Source organism: Salvelinus namaycush, chromosome 24 (assembly GCF_016432855.1).
Source record: "Salvelinus namaycush isolate Seneca chromosome 24, SaNama_1.0, whole genome shotgun sequence".
Classification (NCBI taxonomy): Eukaryota; Metazoa; Chordata; class Actinopteri; order Salmoniformes; family Salmonidae; genus Salvelinus; species Salvelinus namaycush.
Window position 1 is genome coordinate 152,410 of NC_052330.1, and position 24,521 is coordinate 176,930.

Below are 24,521 nucleotides of genomic sequence, written 5' to 3' on the forward strand. Positions count from 1 at the left end.
GGAAGACAGCCCGACTACACGTACCTCTGGAAAATACAGAAAAATGTGAGATCAATAAAAGTAGTGCCAATCATGTTGGAGGTCAATTAAATAGTCAAATGTGTTCATGCTTTACATACCAAGTGTCGTCATCGATTCCTTGTAGAGACGCCACAACGCTGCTTTTGTCACACGGGATGGCAGCAGCTTTCCACCAAAAGTGTTTGTCCTGGGTGGCGTCCTGGTAATACTATTGCATTAACCTCTGTGTAGTTGAAGTTCACCACTAGCTGCAAGTCCTCATGCTTCAGGTGTAACCTGTGCTTTCTTGGGCCAGCTTTCTTTTTAGATGGGAGTCATTAGACCGTTCTCCTTGTATGACTGGTAGAGGAGAGTTGGGCGTGTTCTACTGATGCTGAAAGACAAATTCCAGATACAAACGTTACACACACACACCCTTCATACATTAAGTTAATGTTAGCTAGCATGCCAGCCATCTAACGTTATCTAGCTAACAGCAAGCTTTAACTTGGGGTCTTTTGTTTAGACATGTAGCGTTAGCTAGCAAAAAAAATGAACTAAAATCCCAATCCATAGAGTAACATTAGCAAGCCAGCCATCGAACTCCAGCTGGGTTCAGCAATACAAACCGATTGTCATAGCTAGCTAAAGTTAACCAAAATGTATACGGGTAAGAATCTAACATTGAACCCATGGATGAAAGCTTCACGGCAGACTGCAACCCCTTTTATTAAATAAGACATCCTGTGTCTTGTCTCTTTAGTTTGAACAGCGTCTTTGGCCCGTTGTGTCAAGTCACCCTGGTTCACACTGACCGTGTGCAATGCCATAAGAATCGTCAGAATTTTCTCCCTCCGTCACCAATGCCATGGGGGTTTCCCCTCAGTCAACTTCTTCCGTGACAACAACACTGTTGATTGTCACCTTTTCTTCTCCATCACTGTCATCAGAAGACTCTACAATGTCTTCTTCAATGAAAATGTTTTAACCTAAATCAGGGATTTCCTCATCGTCTGATTCATTTTCAGAGTCCCGAGAGAGTCAGCATGGCACGATCGTCCTCCAGAAAGTAGTCCATCACAACTTTTTCCCACTGACCTTTGTCGATAGCGCCTGATAAATTCAGGGCAGCAATGTTATTGAGAGCAGTAGCAACATATTTGCAGTTCTCCATGGCTAACGTTATATCTTTAAGAAACACTGCAGTAGAAAGGATTATCTACGCATTACGAGCAGCTCATTTTATAGACACAAGGTGCTACACCTCAGACCAATTCAAACTCATCTCTCGGAATGTTCAGCCCACTCATTATCTCAGCCAATCATGGTTGCTGTCTTTTTCTGTGGCTAAACCAACTAGGCTCATAATTTTAAGTGTTTTATTCGTATTGACAGATGGCATACAAGTTTGATATTAAGGCACATGAAAGTTCACATGTTCGAGAAGGCATTTCTGCCAAAGAATGCATTTTGATTTAAAAAAAAATTTACGTTGAAACGGCTCTCCTGTGAAGTCGTGACTTGCGACATATGCCTACTTTCCTGAATCGGGTCACATTTTGTTGTTACAGCCTGAATTCAAAATGGATTCAATAAAAACAAATCTCACCCATCTACACACAATACCCCATAATAACAAAGTGAAAACATGTTTTTAGAAAGTTTAGAAAATTTATTGAAAAATGAAATGCAGAAATATCTAATTTACATAAGTATTCACATCCTTGAGTCAATACTTTGTAGATGCATCTTTGGCAATTATTACAGCTGTGAGTCTTTCTGGGTAAGTCTAAGAGCTTTCCACACTTGGATTGTGAAACATTTGCCCATTATTTTCTAAATTCTTTAAGCTCTGTCAAATTGGTTGTTGATCATTGCTAGACAACCATTTTCAGGTTTTGCCATATTTCAAGTAGATTTAAGTCAAAACTGTAACTCGGCTGCTTAGGAACAATCATTATCTTCTTGGTAAGCAACTCCAGTGTAGATTTGGCTTTGTGTTTTAGGTTATTGTCCTGCTGAAAGGTGAATTCATTGCCCCAGTGTCTGGTGGAAAGCAGACAACCAGGTTTTCCTGTAAAATTTGGTCTATGCTTGGCTCCGTTTCTTTTTTTTTTATCCTGAAAAACTCCCCAGTCCTTAATGATTACAAGCATACCCATAACATGATGCAACCACCACTGTGCTTGAAAATATGGAGAGTGGTACTCAATGTGCTGTATTGGATTTGCACCAAACATAACACTTTGTATTCAGGACAAAAAGTTAAATGCTTTGCCACATTTTTTTGCAGTATTACTTGAGTGCCATGCAAACAGGATGCATGTTTTGGAATATTTGTAATCTGTTCAGGTTTCCCTTTTCACTCTGCTATGAGCGGACCAAGTAATTGGGCGTAACTCTAAAGCGGAAAGGTGGAACAAATGAGTCAGGAGTAGGTTTTCTTGATTGAACACAGTGCACCTATTGAGGGCATTTGGTCACCACAAACACTCCAACATAATCAATGAAAATCTCCCAAGGAAAAAAACATATCTTCTCCAGATCAACCAGGAACACAATATGATTATCTTTAAACTACAACAAAAGTCACGGGATTGTCACCGTCTTAGTGGTTCTTCATGGATAGCTCCTCTGTCTCGGTGGCCATCTTCCAGAGATAGTATTTTCCCCTGGTCTGCTGGTTCCATACTCTCTCTTATTGGGGAAGGAGAATATCTCATTAGTACCGTCAGCTGTGCTTGATTGCCTCTGGTTACCTTGTCTCCCATGCCTTGTTGGGCTACTATCCGTGAGCCCAACCTGCCCTCTGGTGGTCCTTCCACACTGCCAATTAGGTTAGTATTGAGGAGTAACTAGAATGTTGTTGATCCATCCTCAGTTTTCTCGTATTACAGCCATTCAACTATGACTCTTTTTAAAGTCACCATTGGTATCATGGTGAAATCCCTGAGCGGTTTCCATCCTCTCCGGCAACTGAGTTAGGAAGGAAGCCTGTATCTTTTTGGTGACTGGGTGTATTGATACTCCATCCAAAGTGTAATTAATAACTTCACCATACTCAAAGGGATATTCAATGTATTTTTTTAAATGTTTTACCCATCTACCAATAAGTGCCCTTTGCGAGGCACTGGAAAACCACCCTGGTCTTTGTGGTTGAATCTGTGTTTGAAATTCACTGCTCGACTGAGGGACCTTACAGATAATTGTGTATATATGGGGTACAGAGATGAGGTAGTCATTTAAAAATCATGTTAAACATTAAACACTATTATGTCACTCTGAGTGAGTCCATACAACTTATTATGTGACTTGTTAAGCACATTTTTACTCCTGAACTTATTTAGGCTTGCCATAGCAAAGGGGTTAAGTAATTGACTCAAGATATTTTAAATTCTTAATTTGTATGAATTTTGAAAAACATGATTGCGCTTAAACATTATGGGGAGTATTGTGTGTGTGTGTGTGTGTGTGTGTAGGCCAGTGATGACAAATCAAGGGGTGTGAAGACTTTCTGAAGGCACAAGATCTTGTAGTATGTTGCTGGAACCTCTTATTGGTCAATCGGTGTACTATACTGTATGTTCTTATCTAATGGTTGAGTCCCATGGTGTCACATTCTGTAGCTACAGCGTGGACTGGATTCCAAAGGCACCATGGGATGTAGCAAGCCTCTAGTCCACCACGCAACGGGGAGAGGAAAGGCATTGTTTTGGCTTGCCATTTCCTGAATAACTTGTTTGTCAGTTGTGTGTACGTGCGTGGAAACATGACTAGGGAATTTGACCTTCAGGCCCTCTACAGCGATATTAGCATTAGATTCTGTTGTTCAGGATTGTCAGCATTAGATTCAGACGTTCCACTTTAGTGTCACTAAGAATTCCTTTGTCTTGGCAATTTTCCATCTGGTAACCACCAGTAACCACAGGTGAAGTCCACTGACGTCTACTTCCTCTAGGTAGCAGTGTGTTTGTCAGAAGCCTGTGACCTAATTGCATTAGAAACCTGGCCTGGACGGCTGAAGTCGGTAGCAGAAATATCCTGCAGACACAGACGCGCAGGCTGACAGATAGGCACACACACACAGTCAGACTGGCGGTTGGTTAAGTGGAAATGCTGAGTAATACCAGTGGTGAGCTCATCCCTGGGGTGTTCCCCTGTTAAAGTGGCCTGGCTTGGGGCCCTTTTTGTGGTGGTCCCTGATCATAGCCTCGCTGCCTTAGCGACGTGCAGCCCTAACGGGACGAATTACTTCTGGCCTGCCACTCTTCAGCTCATACCCACTTTGATTTCCCATAGAAGTACTCAGAGGCTTTTTCCTTTTTAGATTTTCTTAGGATACTTTACAAATGGAACCATATTGTGGGCCCTGGTCAAAAGTAGTGCACTGAAAACATTTACAATCTAGTCATATAGCAGACTCTCTTAACCCTAATTCCTCCTGTAAGTCGCTTTGGATAAGTGCCTTGCTCAAGCATATAATAGGGAATAGGGTGTGATTTGGAACACAACCTTAGATACTGTGTATGTGTACTTCCAGGACAGGCCACCTAAATAGAGGAAGGGGTAGTTCAATAGGTGGCACACTCATGCAGTAATAACACAATACCAGAAGACGGACTCGTCTTCAAACTGAGGATTTTAGTTGGTTTCTCTGTCTCCACTCTCAATGCATGTGTGGTCAGGATAAATAGCTATACATTAGCCATTTATCCTTTGGCCACTCTCTCTCTCACTGCCCATGTCTGAGTGTGCCCCTTCCCCTGAGTAATCTGGAACAATTAGTTGGAACTTTACGTGAGTCAGCGGATGCAGTGAGTAATGCCGTTTCGGAATGGTTACATTCCTCTCTCTCTCATCACAGGGCTTGGGCCCTCATAAACACTTGGAAGACTGACTGCAGTGAGAAGGGCAGGCGTGGCGGCATTTGCGGCCCTGTATCTGTAACGGTAGTCCTCCTCCTCTTCATCCGAAGAGGATGAGCATGGATTGAACCAAGGCGCAGCGTTGTGAAATGACATGATTTATTTAAGACACGACAAAACAACGAAGACAGAAAACGAACTATACTTGAATTAACTAACAAAATAACAAAACAAATGTGTAGACAGACCTGAACTATACGAACTTACATAAAACACGAAGAACGCACGAACAGGGAAAAATAGACTACACAAAAAGAACGATGTACAAACAAACCGAACAGTCCCGTATGGTGCGACAAACACTGACACAGGAGACAACCACCCACAACGAACACTGTGAAACAACCTACCTAAATATGACTCTCAATTAGAGGAAAACGCCAAACACCTGCCTCTAATTGAGAGCCATACCAGGCAACCCTTAAACCAACATAGAAACAGAAAACATAGAATGCCCACCCAAACTCACGTCCTGACCAACTAACACATACAACAAACTAACAGAAATAGGTCAGGAACGTGACAGTATCACTGTTACGATACAGAGTACGGGATTCTTAAAAGGGATTCTCAATCGTTTTTGTATCCTCCAGTTTTATATACATCCTTTTGATAATACTGCACATTTTTATTGATGATCTGCACCCCAAAGCTAAAAAATGAGAGATTCTTTAGACGTCCTCCTGCGTGAAATAATTCTAGGACCCAGGTAACCTAGGTCTTTTGTGTTAGGTGAGAACAGCTCACAGGTAATCTACAGTTTGAGCTTACTTGACTCAACTGCAAATGTTTGTTTTAGATATGTTCAATGATTGGCTGATTTGAAGTGGCCTGGCAGTGAGTGGCACACCTAGTTTGTAACTCTTTGGTGCGGCCTCTACTCAAAACAAAAGCCTTTTAACTCTTGGAATGTTGATTAGTTCATTCCAGTACTCAGTGGGGATTAGCCCTTTCCCTTAAATACTGGTATTGTCCTCAATCAAAAATACTCTGATTTGATTAAATGCCGTTTCACCCATTCGTAGAGGGACATTTTCTGGCCTCAAAGGCCTCTCGTTGTACCAGCACTCCTGTAGCTTATCCCCCCCTGGGAAAAGGAATCTTTCATTTAGAATCCCCCCCTTGTGTGGTTCCTGGATGCAAAAACACCATGAAAGGGTCTGTTTGTGTCCTGAAACCCTCAGGACTTTCATTCCAGGCGAGACAACACGGTCATAAACGCTCTCTCGTTTCAGGCCCGACCACTCGGTGCTCGTTATTGTAATGCAGCCCCGTCAGGTTACCCGGACCCGTATTAGGTGGCGGCTAAGTAAGTGCGGGGGCGCTTGATTTAATTTTAACCTTGGCCACTGCTTATTGGATAGGAATGGGCTTGGCCTGAGTGCCTGCTGTGTGTGTTGTTGACTGAAACGGCTTCACCCAGGCAGCTAAGCACCTGATGATTGGGTGGGGAATTTAGCAGTAGCACAAGCAGAACGGGGCCTGGCGACAGAGTTTTTCCATCCTAAATGCCCGGGTTATAGACTCTGTAACCCATATAGAACTTATAGGTAAGGTTTCCCAAACACCGATTTTAATCCTAGCCCCGAATTCAGAATCATTCTCAATTGGAGGCACTTTTTAGTCCAGGGGTAGGCTTATTTCGTGTCCAGGAAACCTACCCGTAGGTTTTGTCAGAATTGTTCACCATAGTCCATATACAGGGTATCATAAGTATTCACCACCCTTGGATTTCTTAATGTTTATTGTGTTACAAAGTGGGATTAAAATGTATTTAATTGTCTTTTTTTAGCAAACGATCTACACAAAACACCATCAGTGGAAGATTTTTTGTTTGTTTTGATGAATGAAAAATCAAACACTAATATATTCACCCCTCTAAGTTGATGCATGTTACAAACCTTACAAACCTTTGTCTGCGATTTATAGCTGTGAGTCTTCTTGGGTAAGTCTCTAAGAGCTGAATACCTATTGACTCAACATTTCAGCTTTTCATTTTTTTATTAGTTAGCAAAAATTTTGAAAAGCATAATTCCACTTTGAGATTATGAGGTATTGTGTGTAGGCCAGTGACAAATCTCAATCAGTTGTAAATTCAGGCTGTATGCAAAATGTGGACAAAGTCAAGTGGTGTGAATAGTTTCTAAAGGCACTGTATGACTCCTCAGTAATAAAACAATCGAGACGTATTGTTTAAGACCATTCCTTCTGGTTGTCCCCGTGTGTGTGTGGAGGTTTATATGCCGGTCAGACACTAAAAAGAGACCATACGAAGCTCATAGAAGGAAATCTGAATGACGTGTCAGGAAACCGTGATCGAAAAGTTCAGATCACACACTATCTACTGTAGCTTTCACCTTGTCAGAAATCGCCCGCTGCGAATTTGACTATTTTCTGATTTTGATTGGAACAACTGAGTATATATGATGTTGTTGTGGCTAGCTACTCGCTGCCTTCATTCAGCGTGGATTTCATCTGCACTGACTAACTGCTTTTTCCATTACATCTCCTGTAGAGCAGGAGCCTGGTCCCAGATTTGTTTGTGCTGTCTTTCCACCAACTCTTACAAGGCTGCACAAACCGATCTGGGACCGTAGGGCTGGGTCTGGGAAAGATGTAATCCTATGAGGCCTTCCCAGATTAAGCCTAGTACCTGAGTATGCCATTGACGATCGTCGCTCCCGGCCATGCCGACATTAATGCCACTGGCCTCAAAGGTCTGTTTATACAAGATGCTGTACTCTGCTGGTGGTCATGCCACATTGGTGGCACAATGTTGTTTATTTCATACAGATGACTCATTGTTTTTTTACGGTGTGAACGAATGCTGGTTTGAGTGGTTTCGGTTGATTACTGTGCCGAATGTTATCTCATCTCTGAGAAAAAGAATGTGCGTTGGTGATAAAAGCCACTTCTGTGTTCCAAGATGTTCTCGAATGTGTACATTACTGCGTGACAGCTGTGTAAATTAGAGGGTTGAATACACAGAGGAAATATACAGTGCCTTCAAAGTATTCACACCCCTTGAATTTTCCACATATTTTTGTTTTGTAACAGACTGAATTTAAAAAATGTATTCAATTGAGAGTTTGTGTTACTGTCCTACACACCATAATGTCAAAGTGGAATTATGTTTCTGGAAATGTTTACAAATTAATTTAAAAAAAATGAAAAGCTGAGATTGAATCACAAAGACCAGGGACGTTTTCCAGTGCCTCGCAAAGAAAGGGAAAGGGGGATACCTAGTCAGTTGTGCAACTGAATGCATTCAACTGAAATGTGTCTTCTGCGTTTAACCCAACCCCTCTGAATCAGAGAGGTGCGGGGGGCTGCCTTCATCGACATCCACGTCTTCGGCGCCCAGGGAACAGTGGGTTAACTGCCTTGCTCAGGGGCAGAACGTCAGATTTTTACCTTGTCAGCTCGCGGATTCAATCCAGCAACCTTTCGGTTACTGGCCCAATGCTTGAACCACTAGGCTAACTGCCGCCCCAAGGGGACCTATTGGTAGATGGATACAAATGTTAAATAGCAGACATTGAATATCCCCTTTGAGTATGCTGAAGTTATTAATGACACTTTGGATGGTGTATTAATACACCCAGTCACTACAAAGATACAAGTTTCCTTCCTAACTCAGTTGCCGGAGAGGAAGGAAACCGCTCAGGGAATTCAACATGAGGCCAATGGTGACTTTAAAACAGTTAGACTTTAATGGCTGGGATAGGAGAATTCAGGATGGATCAACACCATTGTAGTTAATTCTCAATACTAACCTAATTGGCTGAGTGAAAAGAAGGATATTATTATATTATAATATACAAATATTCCAAAACATGCATCCTGTTTGCAACACGGCATTAAAGTAAAACTGCAAAAAATGTGACAAAGCAATTCACTTTTTGTCAACATAGTGTTATGTTTGGGGCACATCCAACACAACAAGACTCAGTACCACTCCATATTTTCAAGAATAGTTGTGGCTGCATCACATTATGAGCAATGATCCCTCAAAACAATTTGGTCACAGAGCAAATTTCAGGTCTGCTGAGCGCAAACTTGAACGTTGTGAAAATTCTGTGCAACTTCCGGCACGAGTTTACTGTGAACACGGAGGCTGTACCCGCTTTAAGTTTGTTTTAACAGTGGTCAAGTAGGCTACTGTGGCTATTTGATCATAATGTAGGCCCACCAGAGTGGCCTACCATCAAAAACAATGGAGACAATGCATCCCATAACATTTTAACATGGAAATATTTAACATGGAAATCCCGGGTGGCGCAGTGGTCTAGGGCACTGCATCGCAGTGCTAGCTGCGCGACCAGAGTCTCTGGGTTCGCGCCCAGGCTCTGTCACAGCCGGCCGCAACCGGGAGGTCCGTGGGGCGACGTACAATTGGCATAGCGTCGTCCGGGTTAGGGAGGGTTTGGCCGGTAGGGATATCCTTGTCTCAGTATGTCCAAAAAAAATGTAATAAAATGTATGCACTCTACTGTAAGTCGCTCTGGATAAGAGCGTCTGCTAAATGACTAAAATGTAAATGTAAAATGAAATAGCTGTTTTCTCATTCAGCCTACAGTAGAAGCCAATGTGTGGTGTTCAATGTAGGCCTACATGAGACTTTTGAAAAAGCATGCAGGGTTTGTGGTGCTGACCCCAATTAGTCGTCTGGTCGATTTTGTCGACCGAGATTTGTTTTAGTCGAGTAGTAATGTGTGTGTGTGTACACTAACGTTCAAAAGTTTGGGATCACATAAATGTCCTTGTTTTTGAAAGAAAAGCTAATTCTTTTGTCAATTTAAAATAACATTAAATTGATCAGAAATACAGTGTAGACATTGTTAATGTTGTAAATGACTATTACAGCTGATTTTAAAATCTACAGAGGCCCATTATCAGCAAACGTCACTCCTGTGTTCCAATGGCACGTTGTGTTAGCTAACACAAGTTAATCATTTTAAAAGGATAATTGATCATTAGAAGAGTTCCTCTGACCAGTGTCTGTGTTCCTTTGTCCATCTTACTCTTTTGTTTTTATTGGCCAGTCTGAGATGTGGCTTTTTCTTTGCAACTCTGCCTAGAAGGCCAGCATCCCAGAGTCGCCTCTTCACTGTTGACATTTTTTTCGGGTACTATTTAAGGAAGCTGCCAGTTGAGGACTTGTGAGGCCGTCTGTTTCTCAAACTAAACACTAATGTACTTGTCCTCTTGCTCAGTTGTGCACCGGGGCCTCCCACTCCTCTTTCTATTCTGGTTAGGGACAGTTTGCACTGTTCTGTGAAGGGAGTAGTACACAGCGTTGTACGAGATCTTCAGTTTCTTGGCAATTTCGCATGGAGTTAGCCTTAATTTCTCAGTACAAGAATAGACTGAAGAGTATCAGGAGAAAAGTTATTTGTTTCCTGGCCATTTTGAGCCTGTAATCGAACCCACAAATGCTGATGCTCCAGATAATCAACTAGTCTAAAGAAGGCCAGTTTTATTGCTTCTTTAATCAGAACAACAGTTTAAAGTTGTGCTAACATAATTGCAAAAGGGTTTTTAAAATTATAAACTTGGATTAGCTAACACAACGTGCCATTGGACCACAGGAGTGATGGTTGCTGATAATGGGCCTCTGTACGTCTATGTAGATATTCCATAAAAAATCTGCCGTTTTCAGCTACAATTGTCATTTACAACAACAACAATGTCTACGCTGTATTTCTGATCAATTTGATGTTAATGGACAAAAAAAGGTGCTTTTCTTTCAAAAACAAGGGCATTTCTAAGTGATTCCAAACTTTTGAACGCTATTGTATTTAGTACCAGTCAAAAGTTTGGACCCACCTACTCATTCAAGGGTTTTTCTTTATTTTTACTATTTTCTTAATTGTAGAATAATAGTGAAGATATCAAAATTAATGAAATAACACATATGGAATCATGTAGTAACCAAAAAAGTTTTAAACAAATCAAAGTATATTTTATATTTGAGGTTCTTCAAATTGCCAACCCTTTGCCTTGATTACAGCTTTGCACACGCTTGGCATTCTCTCAACCAGCTTCACCAGGAGTGCTTTTCCAACAGTCCTAAAGGAGTTCCCACATATGCTGAGCACTTGTTGGCTGCTTTCCCTTCAGTTTCTGGTCTGACTCATCCCAAACCATCTCCATTTGGTTGAAGTTGGAAGATTGTGGGGGCCAGGTCATCTGATGCAGCACTCATCACTCTCCTTTTTGGTAAAATAGCCCTTACACAGTCTGGATGTGTGTTGGGTCATTGTCCTTTTGAAAAACAAATGATATTCCAACTAAGTCCAAACCATATTGGATGGCTTATCGCTGCAGAATGCTGTGGTAGCCATGCTGGTCCTTGAATTCTAAGTAAATCACAGACATCGTCACCAGCAAAGCACCCCCACACCATAACACCACCTCCTGCCATGCTTTACGGTGGGAACCACACATGCGGAGATCATCCTTTCACCTACTCTGCGTCTCACAAAGACAGTGGTTGGAACCAAAAATCTAAAATCTGGACTCATCGGACCAAAGGACAGATTTCCACCGGTCTAATTTCCATTGCTTGTGTTTCTTGGCCCAAGCAAGTCTCTTCTTATTGGTGTCCTTTAGCAGTGGTTTCTTTGCAACAATTCAACCATGAAGGTCTGATTTGCGCGGTCTCCTCTGAACGGTTGATGTGTCTGTTACTTGAACTCTGAAGCATTTATTTGGGCTGCAATCGGAGTCTGGTAACTCTAGTGAACTTATCCTCTGCAGCGGTAACTCTGGGTCTTCCTTTCCTGTGGTGGTCCTCATGAGAGCCAGTTTCATCATAGCACTTGATGGTTTTTGCAACTGCACTTGAAGAAACTTTTAAAGTTCTTGACATTTTCTGTATTGACTGACCTTCATGTCTTAAAGTATTGCTGGACTGTCATTTCTCTTTGCTTATTTAAGATGTTCTTGCCATAATATTGACCTTGTCTTTTACCAAATAGGGCTGGCTATATTCTGTATACCACCCCTACCTTGTCACACCACAACTGATTGGCTCAAACGCATTAAGAAGGAAAGAAATTCCACAAATTAATTTTAAAAAGGCACACCTGTTGATTGAAATGCATTCCAGGTGACTACCTCATGAAGCTGGTTTAGAGAATGCGAAGAATGTGCAAAGCTGTCATCAAGGCAAAGGGTGGCTACTTTGAAGAATCTCAAATATAAAATATATTTTGATTTGTTTAACACTCTTTTGGTTACTACATGATTCCATGTGTTATTTCATAGTTTTGTTGTCTTCTATTATTCAACATTGTAGAAAATAGTTCAAATAAAGAAAAACCCTGGAATGAGTAGGTGTCCACTTTTGACTGGTACTGTAAATGAGATGTCTATTTAATTTTCAAAAATTTGCAAAAATTTCAAAAAACATGTTTTCACTTTGTCATTATGGGATGTTGTGTGTAAATGGGTGAAAAACATATCATCAATTTTGAATTCAGGCTGTAACACAACAAAATGTGTAATAAGTCAAGGGGTATGAATACTTTCTGAAGGCACTTATTGTATTCATTAATTTAGGCCAGAATCCTAACTTGATGCTGCGCACATAACTACATTTTTCACAAAAAACTTTCATTGACATCGATACACGATTTTTAAATTCACACATTTCAAGGATTCTGCCCGTGTGGTATATTAAATTTTTTTGTGGCTTGTGTACAGTTGTCACAGTTTGTTTTTCTGACAGAGTTGATTTACTTGTATGTACTTTCTTTGCCGTCCACAGGTGGTAAAGACCATTGGCTTGAGGGAAGTCTGGTACTTTGGCCTTCAGTATATGGACGCCAAAGGATACCATACCTGGCTGAAGCTTGACAAAAAGGTAAGGTTAATGTAATCTAATAGTACCTTTTAACAAATATTTGTTTTTCTGCTCAGGAATTCTCAAACCTTTTCCCACTGTATTCATTCTTAAATCGCATATTCTTTTGCAATACCATTCTACAGTAAACAAAACCAAATGGGCCATACATTCTTTAGAGAGGCAGGTCAAATCACTCCACACTATTTGCCTACCACTCACTCAGTCAATTAGTAGCCACTCACTCACTGCATTATGGGCACCCTCTCTCACTCCTACTTCCTGTGCAGACCAGTGGCTAATTGTAATCTCCCTTCATTTCAGTCCCTTTTTTCAGTTAATTGTCATTTTTTTAATGGGATTTTAGTTGTTATTATGCCCCCCCCCCCCCAAAAAAAACGATGTGCCCCATGGCGCTCTGGTGAAACGTAGTGCACTAAATAGGGAATAGGGTGCCATTTGGGATGCAGACAAATCCAGTCCCCCTGAGGTTTTCATAATCAGCTGGTAGTGTGAACTCTCAGTGAACCACTAGATAAGATACTACTTCTCTGGGGGAGCGAGTGCTGTGTACCCAGTGCAGTATGTATCGACAGTATAGTTAAAGCACAACCACCTGTGTCCGTGGAATGGAGATGTGCCTGTTTTTGATTTGCAGAATTTCCAAATGCATCAATGGTTCTCACCAGAGCTGTATATACAGTCGTGGCCAAAAGTTTTGAGAATGACACAAATATTAATTTTCACAACGTCTGCTGCCTCAGTGTCTTTAGATATTTTTGTCAGATGTTACTATGGAATACTGAAGTATAATTAGAAGCATTTCATAAGCGTCAAAGGCTTTTATTGACAATTACATTAAGTAATTGTCAATAAATCAATATTTACAGTGTTGACCCTTTTTTTTCAAGACTTCTGCAATTTACCCTGGCATGCTGTCAATTAACTTCTGGGCCACATCCTGACTGATGGCAGCCAATTCTTGCATAATCAATGCTTTGAGTTTGTCAGAATTTGTGTTTTTTTCACCCGCCTCTTGAGGATTGACCACAAGTTCTCAATGGGATTAAGGTCTGGGGAGTTTCCTGGCCATGGACCCAAAATATCGATGTTTTGTTCCCCGTGCCACTTTTGCCTTATGGCAAGGTGCTCCATCATGCTGGAAAAGGCATTGTTCGTCACAAAACTGTTCCTGGATTGTTGGTAGAAGTTGCTCTCGGAGGATGTGTTGGTACCATTCTTTATTCATGGCTGTGTTTCTTAGGCAAAATGGTGAATGAGCCCACTCCCTTGGCTGAGAAGCAACCCCACACATGAATGGTCTCAGGATGCTTTACTTTACTGTTGGCATGACACAGGACTGATGGTAGCGCTCACCTCGTCTTCTCCGGACAAGCTTTTATCCGGATGCCCCAAACAATCGGAAAGGGGATTCATCAGAGAAAATTACTTAACCCCAGTCCTCAGCAGTCCAATCCCTGTACTTTTTGCAGAAAATCAGTCTGTCCCTGATGTTTTTCCTGCAGAGAAGTGGCTTCTTTTCTGCCCTTCTTGACACCAGGCCATCCTCCAAAAGTCTTCGCCTCACTGTGCGTGCAGATGCACTCACACCTACCTGCTACCATTCCTGAGCAAGCTCTGTACTGGTTGTGCCCCGATCCCGCAGCTGAATCAACTTCAGGAGACGGTCCTGGCGCTTGCTGGACTTTCTTGGGTGCCCTGAAGCCTTCTTCACAACAATTGAACCGCTCTCCTTGAAGTTCTTGATGATCTGATAAATGTTTGATTTAGGTGCAATCTTACTGGCACCAATATCCTTGCCTGTGAAGTCCTTTTTTGTGCAAAGCAATGATGACGGCACGTGATCCTTTAAAGGTAACCATGGTTGACAGAGGAAGAACAATGATTCCAAGCACCACCCTCCTTTTGAAGCTTCCAGTCTGTAATTCAAACTCAATCAGCATGACAGAGTGATCTCCAGCCTTGTCCTCATCAACACTCACACCTGTGTTAACGAGAGAATCACTGACATGTCAGCTGGTCCTTTTGTGGCAGGGCTGAAATGCAGTGGAAATGTTTTTTGGGGATTCAGTTCATTTGCATGGCAAATTCATCTGATTACTCTTCATAACATTCTGGAGTATATGCAAATTGCCATCATACAAACTGAGGCAGCAGACTTTGAAAATTAATATTTGTGTAATTCTCAAAACTTTTGGCCATGACTGTAGACACGTACAGGTATGCACTGTATATAATGGCTGTGGTTATTACGTCATGGAGGTCACATAAACCCACCAACTTCACCTTACTTGCAGTGTTTGGGTTGGGCTGGTTTCTATTGCGTGGCTAATAAACTGTTTATTCTTGCAGTATTAACAATGTGAGGAGCTAGACTATTAGCATGAGTGTATACTTAGTGACGTAAGGGTAGTATAGTAACTTTACTTAGTTTACAGCGAAAGGTGTTAGGCCGGTTGTGGTTTCACTAGGACGTTTGAAGTAGAATATTATAATGTACTGACAACCCAGTGGTCCATACCTATAAATAAGGGAGATAGCTGTGTGCTGACTCTGCGCAGCTCTACTATACAGTAGCTCTTTCAGCACACATTCCCCCGCCACATTTGCTTCCCATTCGCCTCAAGACATTTTGGTTCCTGTTTTGGAGCGAACACAGAGGAAGAGGCCAAAGTCAGTAAATAAACCCGTTTATCAGCCCATGCATTTTATACATCCTCTTTTACAGAGGAATATGACAGTGCATTTTTTTTTTTAATGCAGCACTGTGCATCCAAGACAATTGAACTCCTCGGGTACAATAATGTTTATCCAATCCAATCATCCATTCCTACTCGTGAAACTGGTAGCCCAAATGGCACCCTATTTCACTAAAATCATGTGAAAACGTGTTTTTGGAACACTTCACGTGCGCTATTTTGAATGAATGAATCCTCTCTCTCTCCAACCCAGGTGTCGTCCCAGGATGTGAAGAAGGAGAACCCGCTGCAGTTCAAGTTCCGCGCCAAGTTCTTCCCCGAGGACGTCTCTGAGGAGCTGATCCAGGACATCACCCAGAAGCTGTTTTTCATGCAGGTAACACACACGCGCACACAGGCACACACAGGCACACGAGCACACACGCACACACGTACACATGTATGTTTTTTTTGTGTGTCCAGGTGAAGGAGGGCATCCTGAGCGATGAGGTCTACTGCCCCCCAGAGACCGCCGTGCTGCTGGCCTCCTACTCCGTCCAGGCCAAGTTCGGAGACTTCACCCGGGACCTCCACCGGCCAGGCTACCTCACCTCAGACCACCTGCTGCCCCAGCGGTAAGCGCCGGTCCACTCCCAGTCCCTATGGGCCCTGCTCAAAAGTAGTGCACTACATGGGGAATATGGTGCCATTTAGGAAACAACCAAGAGCTTTTTTCTAATAGCTACACTAGCATGAAGCACTCGACTTTTTTCATATGCAGCAATGTATTGGGGCCATGCATTCTAAGTGGTATGCTAGTATAGACATTAGAACTTAGTCAGGAGTCCAGACACCAGACAATAGCTTACAGTATTGCTGTGATTGACAGGATCAAGATCACGTTTTGTGTTCGGATAGACCACAAGAAATCCATGCCGTGACAAATCCAATATTGATCATAACATCAGTACTCTTTCTTCATTGTACCTCCTCTCTGTTTGCCCCTTTCTATTCGTCCTCTATTCTTCCTTTCTGCCCTCCCTCATTCTCTCCCTCTCCCAGTGTTCTGGAGCAGCATAAGTTGTCCAGGGAGCAGTGGGAGGAGAGGATCCAGGTGTGGCACGAGGAACACCGTGGAATGCTCAAGTGAGTTCCTCTCTGTGTTGGTTTGTACGAGTCTGTATGTTGGTGTCCCTGTCATAATAAAACAGGTTCCCCTGATTTGCTCTACCTCAGATGGCAATCATTTTAGTTTTTATTAATATTAATTTATGAAGATGCCTATTAGTTGATCAGGTCTTATCTTCCTGGGTTCATTCATACACAAACATACGATGCAATACAATAATACAATAATACAAAACACCACAGTACCTTACACAAGGACACAATAATAAAAAAAAGATCAAATCCCTAATCTCAAACCATTGCTTTATTCCTCCATGTCTGATCCTGCAGAGAGGATGCCATGCTGGAGTACCTGAAGATCGCCCAGGACCTGGAGATGTACGGCGTCAACTACTTTGACATCAAAAACAAGAAGGGGACCGAGCTGTGGCTGGGTGTGGACGCCCTTGGACTCAACATCTACGAGAAGGAAGACAAGTAAGAAATAGCCTTCAGGGTTGTGTTCAGTAGGTCACACTGTAGCAAAAAAAACATTTAGCAATTAACAATTTTAAATGAGCATTTCTTATTGGACAAGTCCAGATAGTCCCTCCCTGTTTGTCTGTTTCAAAACATTTTCTCCCTACTGGACACCACCCAGGTTCCCTCACTGAACTGAGCACTAGTGCAGTGTTTCTCAATCCTGGTCCTGGGGAACCAAAAGGGTGCACATTTTAGTTTTTCCTCTAGCAGTAACACACTTATTCAAATACGCAAAGGTTTGATGATGAGTTGATTTACTTGAATCAAGTGTGCTAGTGCTGGGGCAAAAACAAAAATGCATCCCTTTGGGTGTCCAGGATGAGGATTGAGACTGCAGAGGGTCAAGTCATGCAAAACTGTGTTCAAATAGTATTTGATTGCTGCTGCCTGGGGTGCCACTGACACTTATCCATGACTTCCATTGAGCCAGGCAAGCTCAATCAAACACAGCTAAAGATTTAAAATACTACTTGAGCCCAGGTTTAAAGTCATGTAGTCCGTCTACCCATTCTTGTTCTGCTTGACAACGATACCGGGTTGTTTTCCGGCCTTCGCTACAGTTCTGTTCCAGACATTGTAGCCTCATTCCAATGGACTTCCGTCCAGGTGAACCCACGTCTTTAGTTAATCAGTACCAACGAAGAACATTCTTACCACAGCGTTTTTCCTTTCAACTGTCTCTCTCCTTTTTGATGAGCTTTTACTGGTCCGTCGTACCCAAGGTTGTTATGCGAATCTGCGCGCCACCAAATACTTTGCGAAAGCTCAAAATAAAGATACAGATTTGATCAGATCCCTCACGCGATACAAGCGGTAACTGCATAATTATTTGGTAAGTACTTGTTCCCGGTCAGTTACATTACGACGTAATATAAGTATTCCCTATATAGTCGACAGCCCTGCGGTCACTGACCCTCTGGCAGCAACACTGGCTGAGTGACATCAGACCCGGGTTCAAATAGTTGTTTCCTTTCAAGATGGGCTGGGTTTGCAGTTGACACTTTTGGGACTACTCCGTTGGCTCCATCGGGCCAGACAAACGCAATTAAGCACAGCAAAGTAGATAATGAAATACTATTTGAACCAATGTCTGGCAGCAGTGTTTTGAGTGCAGTGCACTAACCTATTGCTGGGTTGTGTTGTTGACAACGGCCGTTGCTCCCTTAGAGCTCCATGCCCTGTTTGAATTCTCCATGCCAAAAGTCTATTCAAAGCAGCGTGAATACGGCTCCTTGGGCGGTTAATGAGAAAATGTATCGACTCAGCCGCCCCCCCAGGGAACTCTGTCTGACCGACATTTGGTAGTGCTTTAACTCTAACTTGACTGTGTCTTTTTGGGATTTCCCGTTGTCTTACACTCTACCCACATTTATTGTGGTTTGTGTCCAAATGCTTAGCTCTGAATCCACACAAAGCACAAATGGATAGATGTGTGAGTGTTTATTTACGACCACAATTGTTCCATAGAATGGGTTTAAAGTGAATCTAACACTCTTATTTAAACTTGAGTGTAGTGTAGTCTGATACCTGTAAATCTGGTGAAGCAAGTAGAAAATGGGACGAGAGAGACACAAACACAGGGCTATGTGTCTGTGTAAGGCTCTGAGTGTCCTTGAATATGTGGGTGTGTTTGTGTTTGTGCACTCTGGGGCTTGGCAACAGAAATGACTCTCTGCTGCAGTGCACGCTGCTGTAACCATGGTGACACCTACTGGTTTTTCAAGCTGTGCGGGACTTAAGAATGTCAGGCTGACCTAGAGTGCATGCCCCTCAATGGAGGCGGCAGGCTACAGACAATACATAGCACTACTACTGCCAAGGCCTCTGAGACACACAGAGTGCATAGTGTAGACTCCTTAGACCATGCTGAGACACACACACACACACACTAGCACACCATTGATCCTTTATATGTCAGATATGGCCATCATGCCAACGTTTTACTCCTTAGGCCATTTGTCAAGCAAACGCACACACCCTCATTCAGTATAAGACATATAGCTAGCTATCAGGACAGGGTTCCATTTTGCCCCTATACCAGAAAGGAGGGTATTTGATGTGTATGGTGTCCTATATTGTCCCTGATTGCTGAATAAATCCATCCAAATACATGTTGACGTTTCTATGAGATTCTACATAACCCAGAACACACCATGTACAGTTGAAGTTTGGTAGCATTGCCTTTGTTTAACTTGGGTCAAACATTTTGGGTAGCCTTCCACAAGCTTCCCACAATAAGTTGGGTGAATTTTGGCCCATTCCTCCTGACAGAGCTGGTGTAACTGAGTCAGGTTTGTAGGCCTCCTTGCTCGCACACGCCTTTTTCAGTTCTGCCCACAAATGTTCCATAGGATTGAGGTCAGGGCTTTGTGATGGCCACTCCAATACCTTGACTTTGTTGTCCTTAAGCCATTTTGCCACAACTTTGTAAGTATGCTTGGGGTCATTGTCCATTTGGAAGACCCATTTGCGACCAAGCTTTAACTTCCTGACGTCTTGAGATGTTGCTTCAATATATCCACATAATTTCTTTCCTGATCTATTTTGTGAAGTGCACCAGTCCTTCCTGCAGCAAAGCACCCCCACAACATGATGCTGGCACCCCGTGCTTCACGGTTGGGTTGGTGTTCTTCGGCTTGCAAGCCTCCCCCTTTTTCCTCCTAACGATGGTCATTATGGTGAAACAGTTCTATTTTTGTTCCATCAGACCAGAGGACATTTCTCCAAAAAGTACGATCTTTGTCCCCATGTGCAGTTGCAAACCGTAGTCTGGCTTTTTTTTATGGCGGTTTTGGAGCAGTGGCTTCTTCCTTGCTGAGTGGCCTTTCAGGTTATGTTGATATAGGACTTGTTTTACTGTGGATATAGATACTTTTGTACCTGTTTCCTCCAGCATCTTCACAAGGTCCTTTGCTGTTGTTCTGGGATTGATTTGCACTTTTCTCACCAAAGTACAATCAGCTCTAGGAGACAGAACACGTCTCCTTCCTGAGCGGTATGACGGTCCCATGGTGTTTATACTTGCGTACTATTGTTTGTACAGATGAACGTCGTACATTCAGGCGTTTGGAAATTGCTCCCAAGGATGAACCAGACTTGTGGAGGTCTACAATTTTTTTTCTGAGATCTTGGCTGATTTCTTTTGAATTTCCCATGATGTCAAGCAAAGAGGCACTGAGTTTGAAGGTAGGCTTTGAAATACGTCCACAGGTACACCTCCATTTGACTCAAATTATGTCAATTAGCCTATCAGAAGCTTCTAAAGTCATGACATAATTTTCTGGATTTTTCCAAGCTGATTTAAAGGCACAGTCAACTTAGTGTATGTGAACTTCTGACCCACTGGAATTGTGATACAGTGAATTATAAATTAAACAATCTGTCTGTAAACAATTGTTGGAAAAATTACTTGTGTCATGCACAAAGTAGATGTCCTAACCGACTTGCCGAAACTATAGTTTGTTAACAAGAAATGTGTGGATTGGTTGAAAAACTAGTTTTAATGACTCCAACCTAAGTGTATGCTAACTTCCGACTTCAACTGTAAGTCAAATCTTTAGAACGGGCTTAGAGCCTTTGACCGTAGCAATTTGACTGGTAAAATCATAATTTTTCTATGAAACACACCTCTGGATAAGTCATTGGGAGATGTTGCCTTATACAGCACCTAACCTTTCATTTAGAGATGACTCTAAATAAGAGTCCTTTACATTCCTCATGTGTATGTCAGCACGGGTCTGTAATTGATTGAAATACCAATTCAGGCAGCAGCAGGGTTTCCAGTGTGTCACTGTAAGGCAGTTCAGACAACATTCTCCGTATGGCCTACTGTATGTGTGTGCATTTTATATTTATCAGATGCTATTATCCAGAGTGACTTACAGTAAGTGGTGAGTGTATACATTTTCATACTGGTCCCATGTGGGAATCGAACCCGCAATTCTGGCATCGCAAGCACCATTCTCTACCAACTCAGCCACACGGGACCAAGTACAGAACCAGTCAATGTTTCTTTCTCCGGCACACAATGGACGAGCCCCGCCCGAAATTCCTCACACCTAGCCCGATTGAGACAGAGGCCAACATGTACAATGCAGTAGTACGCACAGTCCTGCCTCAGACATGTACATGGAATGAATCCTATCCTATTTGAACTTGTTTCCTACAACAGATCCCATGCTGTGTCCCTAATGGCAACATTTCCCCTATATATTGCATAGCCTATAAGGAATATGGTGCCGTTTCAGACAGTCCCAGTGTTTCCACTAACATTAAAATAATTTGGCTTCGGTTGGTTTCAATTAAAATATTTGGCTACCAATACCCTGGAGTTTGATTTGGGATATAATCTGTAATACATCTACAGAAAATGAACTGTAATGTCTACTATTAAGCCATGTAAAAACATGTACAATACTAACACTGGTTTGCCTCATTTCCCGCATCAGACTGACCCCGAAGATTGGCTTCCCCTGGAGCGAGATCAGAAACATCTCCTTCAACGACAAGAAGTTCATCATCAAGCCCATTGACAAGAAGGCCCCGGTGAGTTAGGCCTCAACGCTATAGATTCACACAAATAAGGCCATGCCAGGCTAAGCCCAACTGTACCGGGCTAGCCTGGTTACGCATCCCAGCATAGTTTCTGGAACTCTGCTGGAAAGGACAATGTGAAAAGAAAATAGCCACGCCAACACCGTACAGTGTGAATCAAGCATCGGACACAGGTCTCCCATGACGCAGGATCACAACACTGTTTTAGTGATCGATACTATACACCGAATCACACGCCACATTTAACATCACAATGAAAACAATCTGAAAGCCTTAGCAAACAGCTGCAGCAGATGTCACGATGGACCAATATAAAACCCAGTTATCCTGGTCCCAGGTCTGTTTGTGCTGTATAGCCAACTTCTGTGGTCGGTGCTGTATAGCCAACTTCTGTGGTCGGTGTTATGAAAAACAAAAGTTGGCTATACAGGATAACTGGGTTTTATATTGGTCCGTCGTGACATCTGCTGCAGCTGTTTGCTAAGGCTTTCAGATTGTTTTCATTGTGATGTTAAATGTGGCGTGTGATTTGGTGAATTGTATCAATAGTCAATGTGATCCTGCGTCATGGAGACCTGTGTCCGACGCTACAGGGAGATGTTTTACTTTGCATTTACTGTAGGTAAAGTTAGTGTGTGTGTGTTGACTACCTCACCTCCCATGTTCCCAGCTCGGCCTGCTTGCATCCTCTCTCCTCTCCTGCTCTGTTTCCATGGGGCTATCCTCAATCCCATCTCCCATTGTCAACGGAACCCTGGCTCCAGCCCCTGCTTGCACACATAGGGAGAAACACAGACACACAAAAGTCGGCGAGGACACACGTGCGCACACACATACACGTGCACAAAGACCCCGAGTGCTCTTATAATGTTCATCAAGCCTCTACGCTCAACAGACCTCTTCTGCTCAAGCCAGTATTTGTGTGTGTGTGTGTGTGTGTGTGTGTGTGTGTGTGTGAGAGCGTGTGTGTGTGAGCGTATGTGGTCCGGCTAACTGGTCAGTAAGCGCATATGGGCAGTGTCTCCTTCAACTGAAAGGTTAAGTCATTCCTACTGCTTCCTTCAGCTGCCATTTCCACTTTCCATCCAAAGCAAATGGTCGCTGTGCACGTTGTCACGCAGAGGTGTAAGACTCTAGCACAGAAGACATGCTGTCTGCAAAACTGTTTTGTCTGACCTGAGTTGTTCTTTGCTCCACCCTCCTCCACCTCTTTTTCCCCACATCTCCCTATTTCGCACCTCTGTCTCTCTCTCTCTCTCTCCGACAAATCTCCCCCACCACCTTTTTATTTCTGCCACCCCCCCCCCCCCCTCTCTGTCTCGTGGTCTTTCTCGCTCACTCTCATCCTCCCTCTCTCTCTCTCGCGCTCTCCTTCTCTCAGGACTTTGTGTTCTACGCCCCTCGCCTGCGCATCAACAAGCGCATCCTGCAGCTGTGCATGGGCAACCACGAGCTGTACATGCGCCGCCGCAAGCCAGACACCATCGAGGTGCAGCAGATGAAGGCCCAGGCCAGCGAGGAGAAACACCAGAAACAGTTGGAGAGGTGTGTGTGTGTGTGTGTGTGTGTGTGTGTGTGTGTGTGTGTGTGTGAGAGAGTTTAGAATAGGGATGGTCAACACTCCTGGAGAACAACTGGATGTGCATGCTTTTGCTCCATCCCTACCCAAACACCTGATCAGATTCAGAATATCACTCACAAAAAGAGATCTATTGTATCAAATTGTATTGGTCACATACGCAGGGTTAGCAGATGTCATTATGAGAGTTGTCCGGAGGAGCAAATATATGCCGTTATTCATATCCTAGAATTAATCTCTTGCTCTAAAGCTTAGCATGCTCTTCATTACAGCAAGACGTGCTCAGCACCTTTTTGTAGGCCTCGCAGGTACTTGAAGTACCGCGGCGCTGGGTCACTAGCCAGCGTAAGTAGGATGAAACCCAGCGTAGCTCTGATGCTTCAATAGCATGACCTCATTCTGGGAGTGAAGCAACGTTGAGACAAGGTTGTGGGAGCTGGCTAGTGTTATCTGGACAGTATCGCCTCTGCACAGCTGTTCAAGCAACATGATGTAACGGCCAGTCGTGACGCTGTACACGGCCGAGGTTTGCCACATACAAAATCGCCTGTAGGACTTTCCCGACACTGCCAACCCCACACAATACATGGGAAAGGGGGATTTTTGGTTGGAGAATGTTCATTGTGTTTTTGGTCTAGATTGTTATCAATTACAATGTAATGTACATGTGTACACTAGAGGTATACAGGCTGCATTGTATGATGAAAGTGAACCACCTTATTTAAAATCACAGTACAAACTACAAAGGGTATGTGTAGAATGACAGTTTATGTCTGCTACACTGTGCACCCGAAATGTGTTTGCTTGCTTTTGCGTGCGTGCGTGCCCATGTGCATGTGATTGTGTGTACGACGTGTGTGTGTGTCTACTCAATGTGTTTTAAAATCAGTGTGTGCCCTCACACACTCCGAAGAGGGGCCAGTTTAATAGTTTATTAGCCAGCACACGTCATCCCTTCTTTGTGTCTCACACTGGGCCTCCCTTATCTGCAGGGCCCAGCTGGAGAACGAGAAGAAGAAGAGGGAGGCCATCGAGTTAGAGAAGGAGCAGATGGAGAGAGAGAAGCAGGAGCTAATGATGAGGCTCTACCAGTTTGAGGAGAAGACCAAGAAGGCAGAGAAAGGTAGGACTGGGGAAAATAGGGTCTGACTGGGAGGTCACCCAGAGCACATTTATCACCTAAATGTGGAGAGGTGGGTATGAGAAAGAGAGAGACCGGGTGGGGGGGGGGGGGGGGAGTGTGTACCTGTAGAATTTGTGTGTGT

At 43.1% G+C, this 24,521-nt stretch overlaps 1 protein-coding gene across 1 annotated transcript in view; it reads left to right on the top strand.

Annotated features, from left to right (window-relative positions):
- The window catches only part of LOC120019576 (radixin-like), a 49,611-nt gene that overhangs the window by 19,090 nt on the left and 6,000 nt on the right, over nucleotides 1–24,521 (top strand). Inside the window, exons 4-11 of the mRNA XM_038962884.1 lie at nucleotides 12,700–12,795; nucleotides 15,748–15,870; nucleotides 15,957–16,108; nucleotides 16,536–16,619; nucleotides 16,932–17,078; nucleotides 21,572–21,668; nucleotides 23,059–23,222; nucleotides 24,249–24,379. Of these exons, the coding sequence (XP_038818812.1) occupies nucleotides 12,700–12,795; nucleotides 15,748–15,870; nucleotides 15,957–16,108; nucleotides 16,536–16,619; nucleotides 16,932–17,078; nucleotides 21,572–21,668; nucleotides 23,059–23,222; nucleotides 24,249–24,379 (994 nt within the window). The remainder of the gene's footprint in view (nucleotides 1–12,699; nucleotides 12,796–15,747; nucleotides 15,871–15,956; nucleotides 16,109–16,535; nucleotides 16,620–16,931; nucleotides 17,079–21,571; nucleotides 21,669–23,058; nucleotides 23,223–24,248; nucleotides 24,380–24,521) is intronic.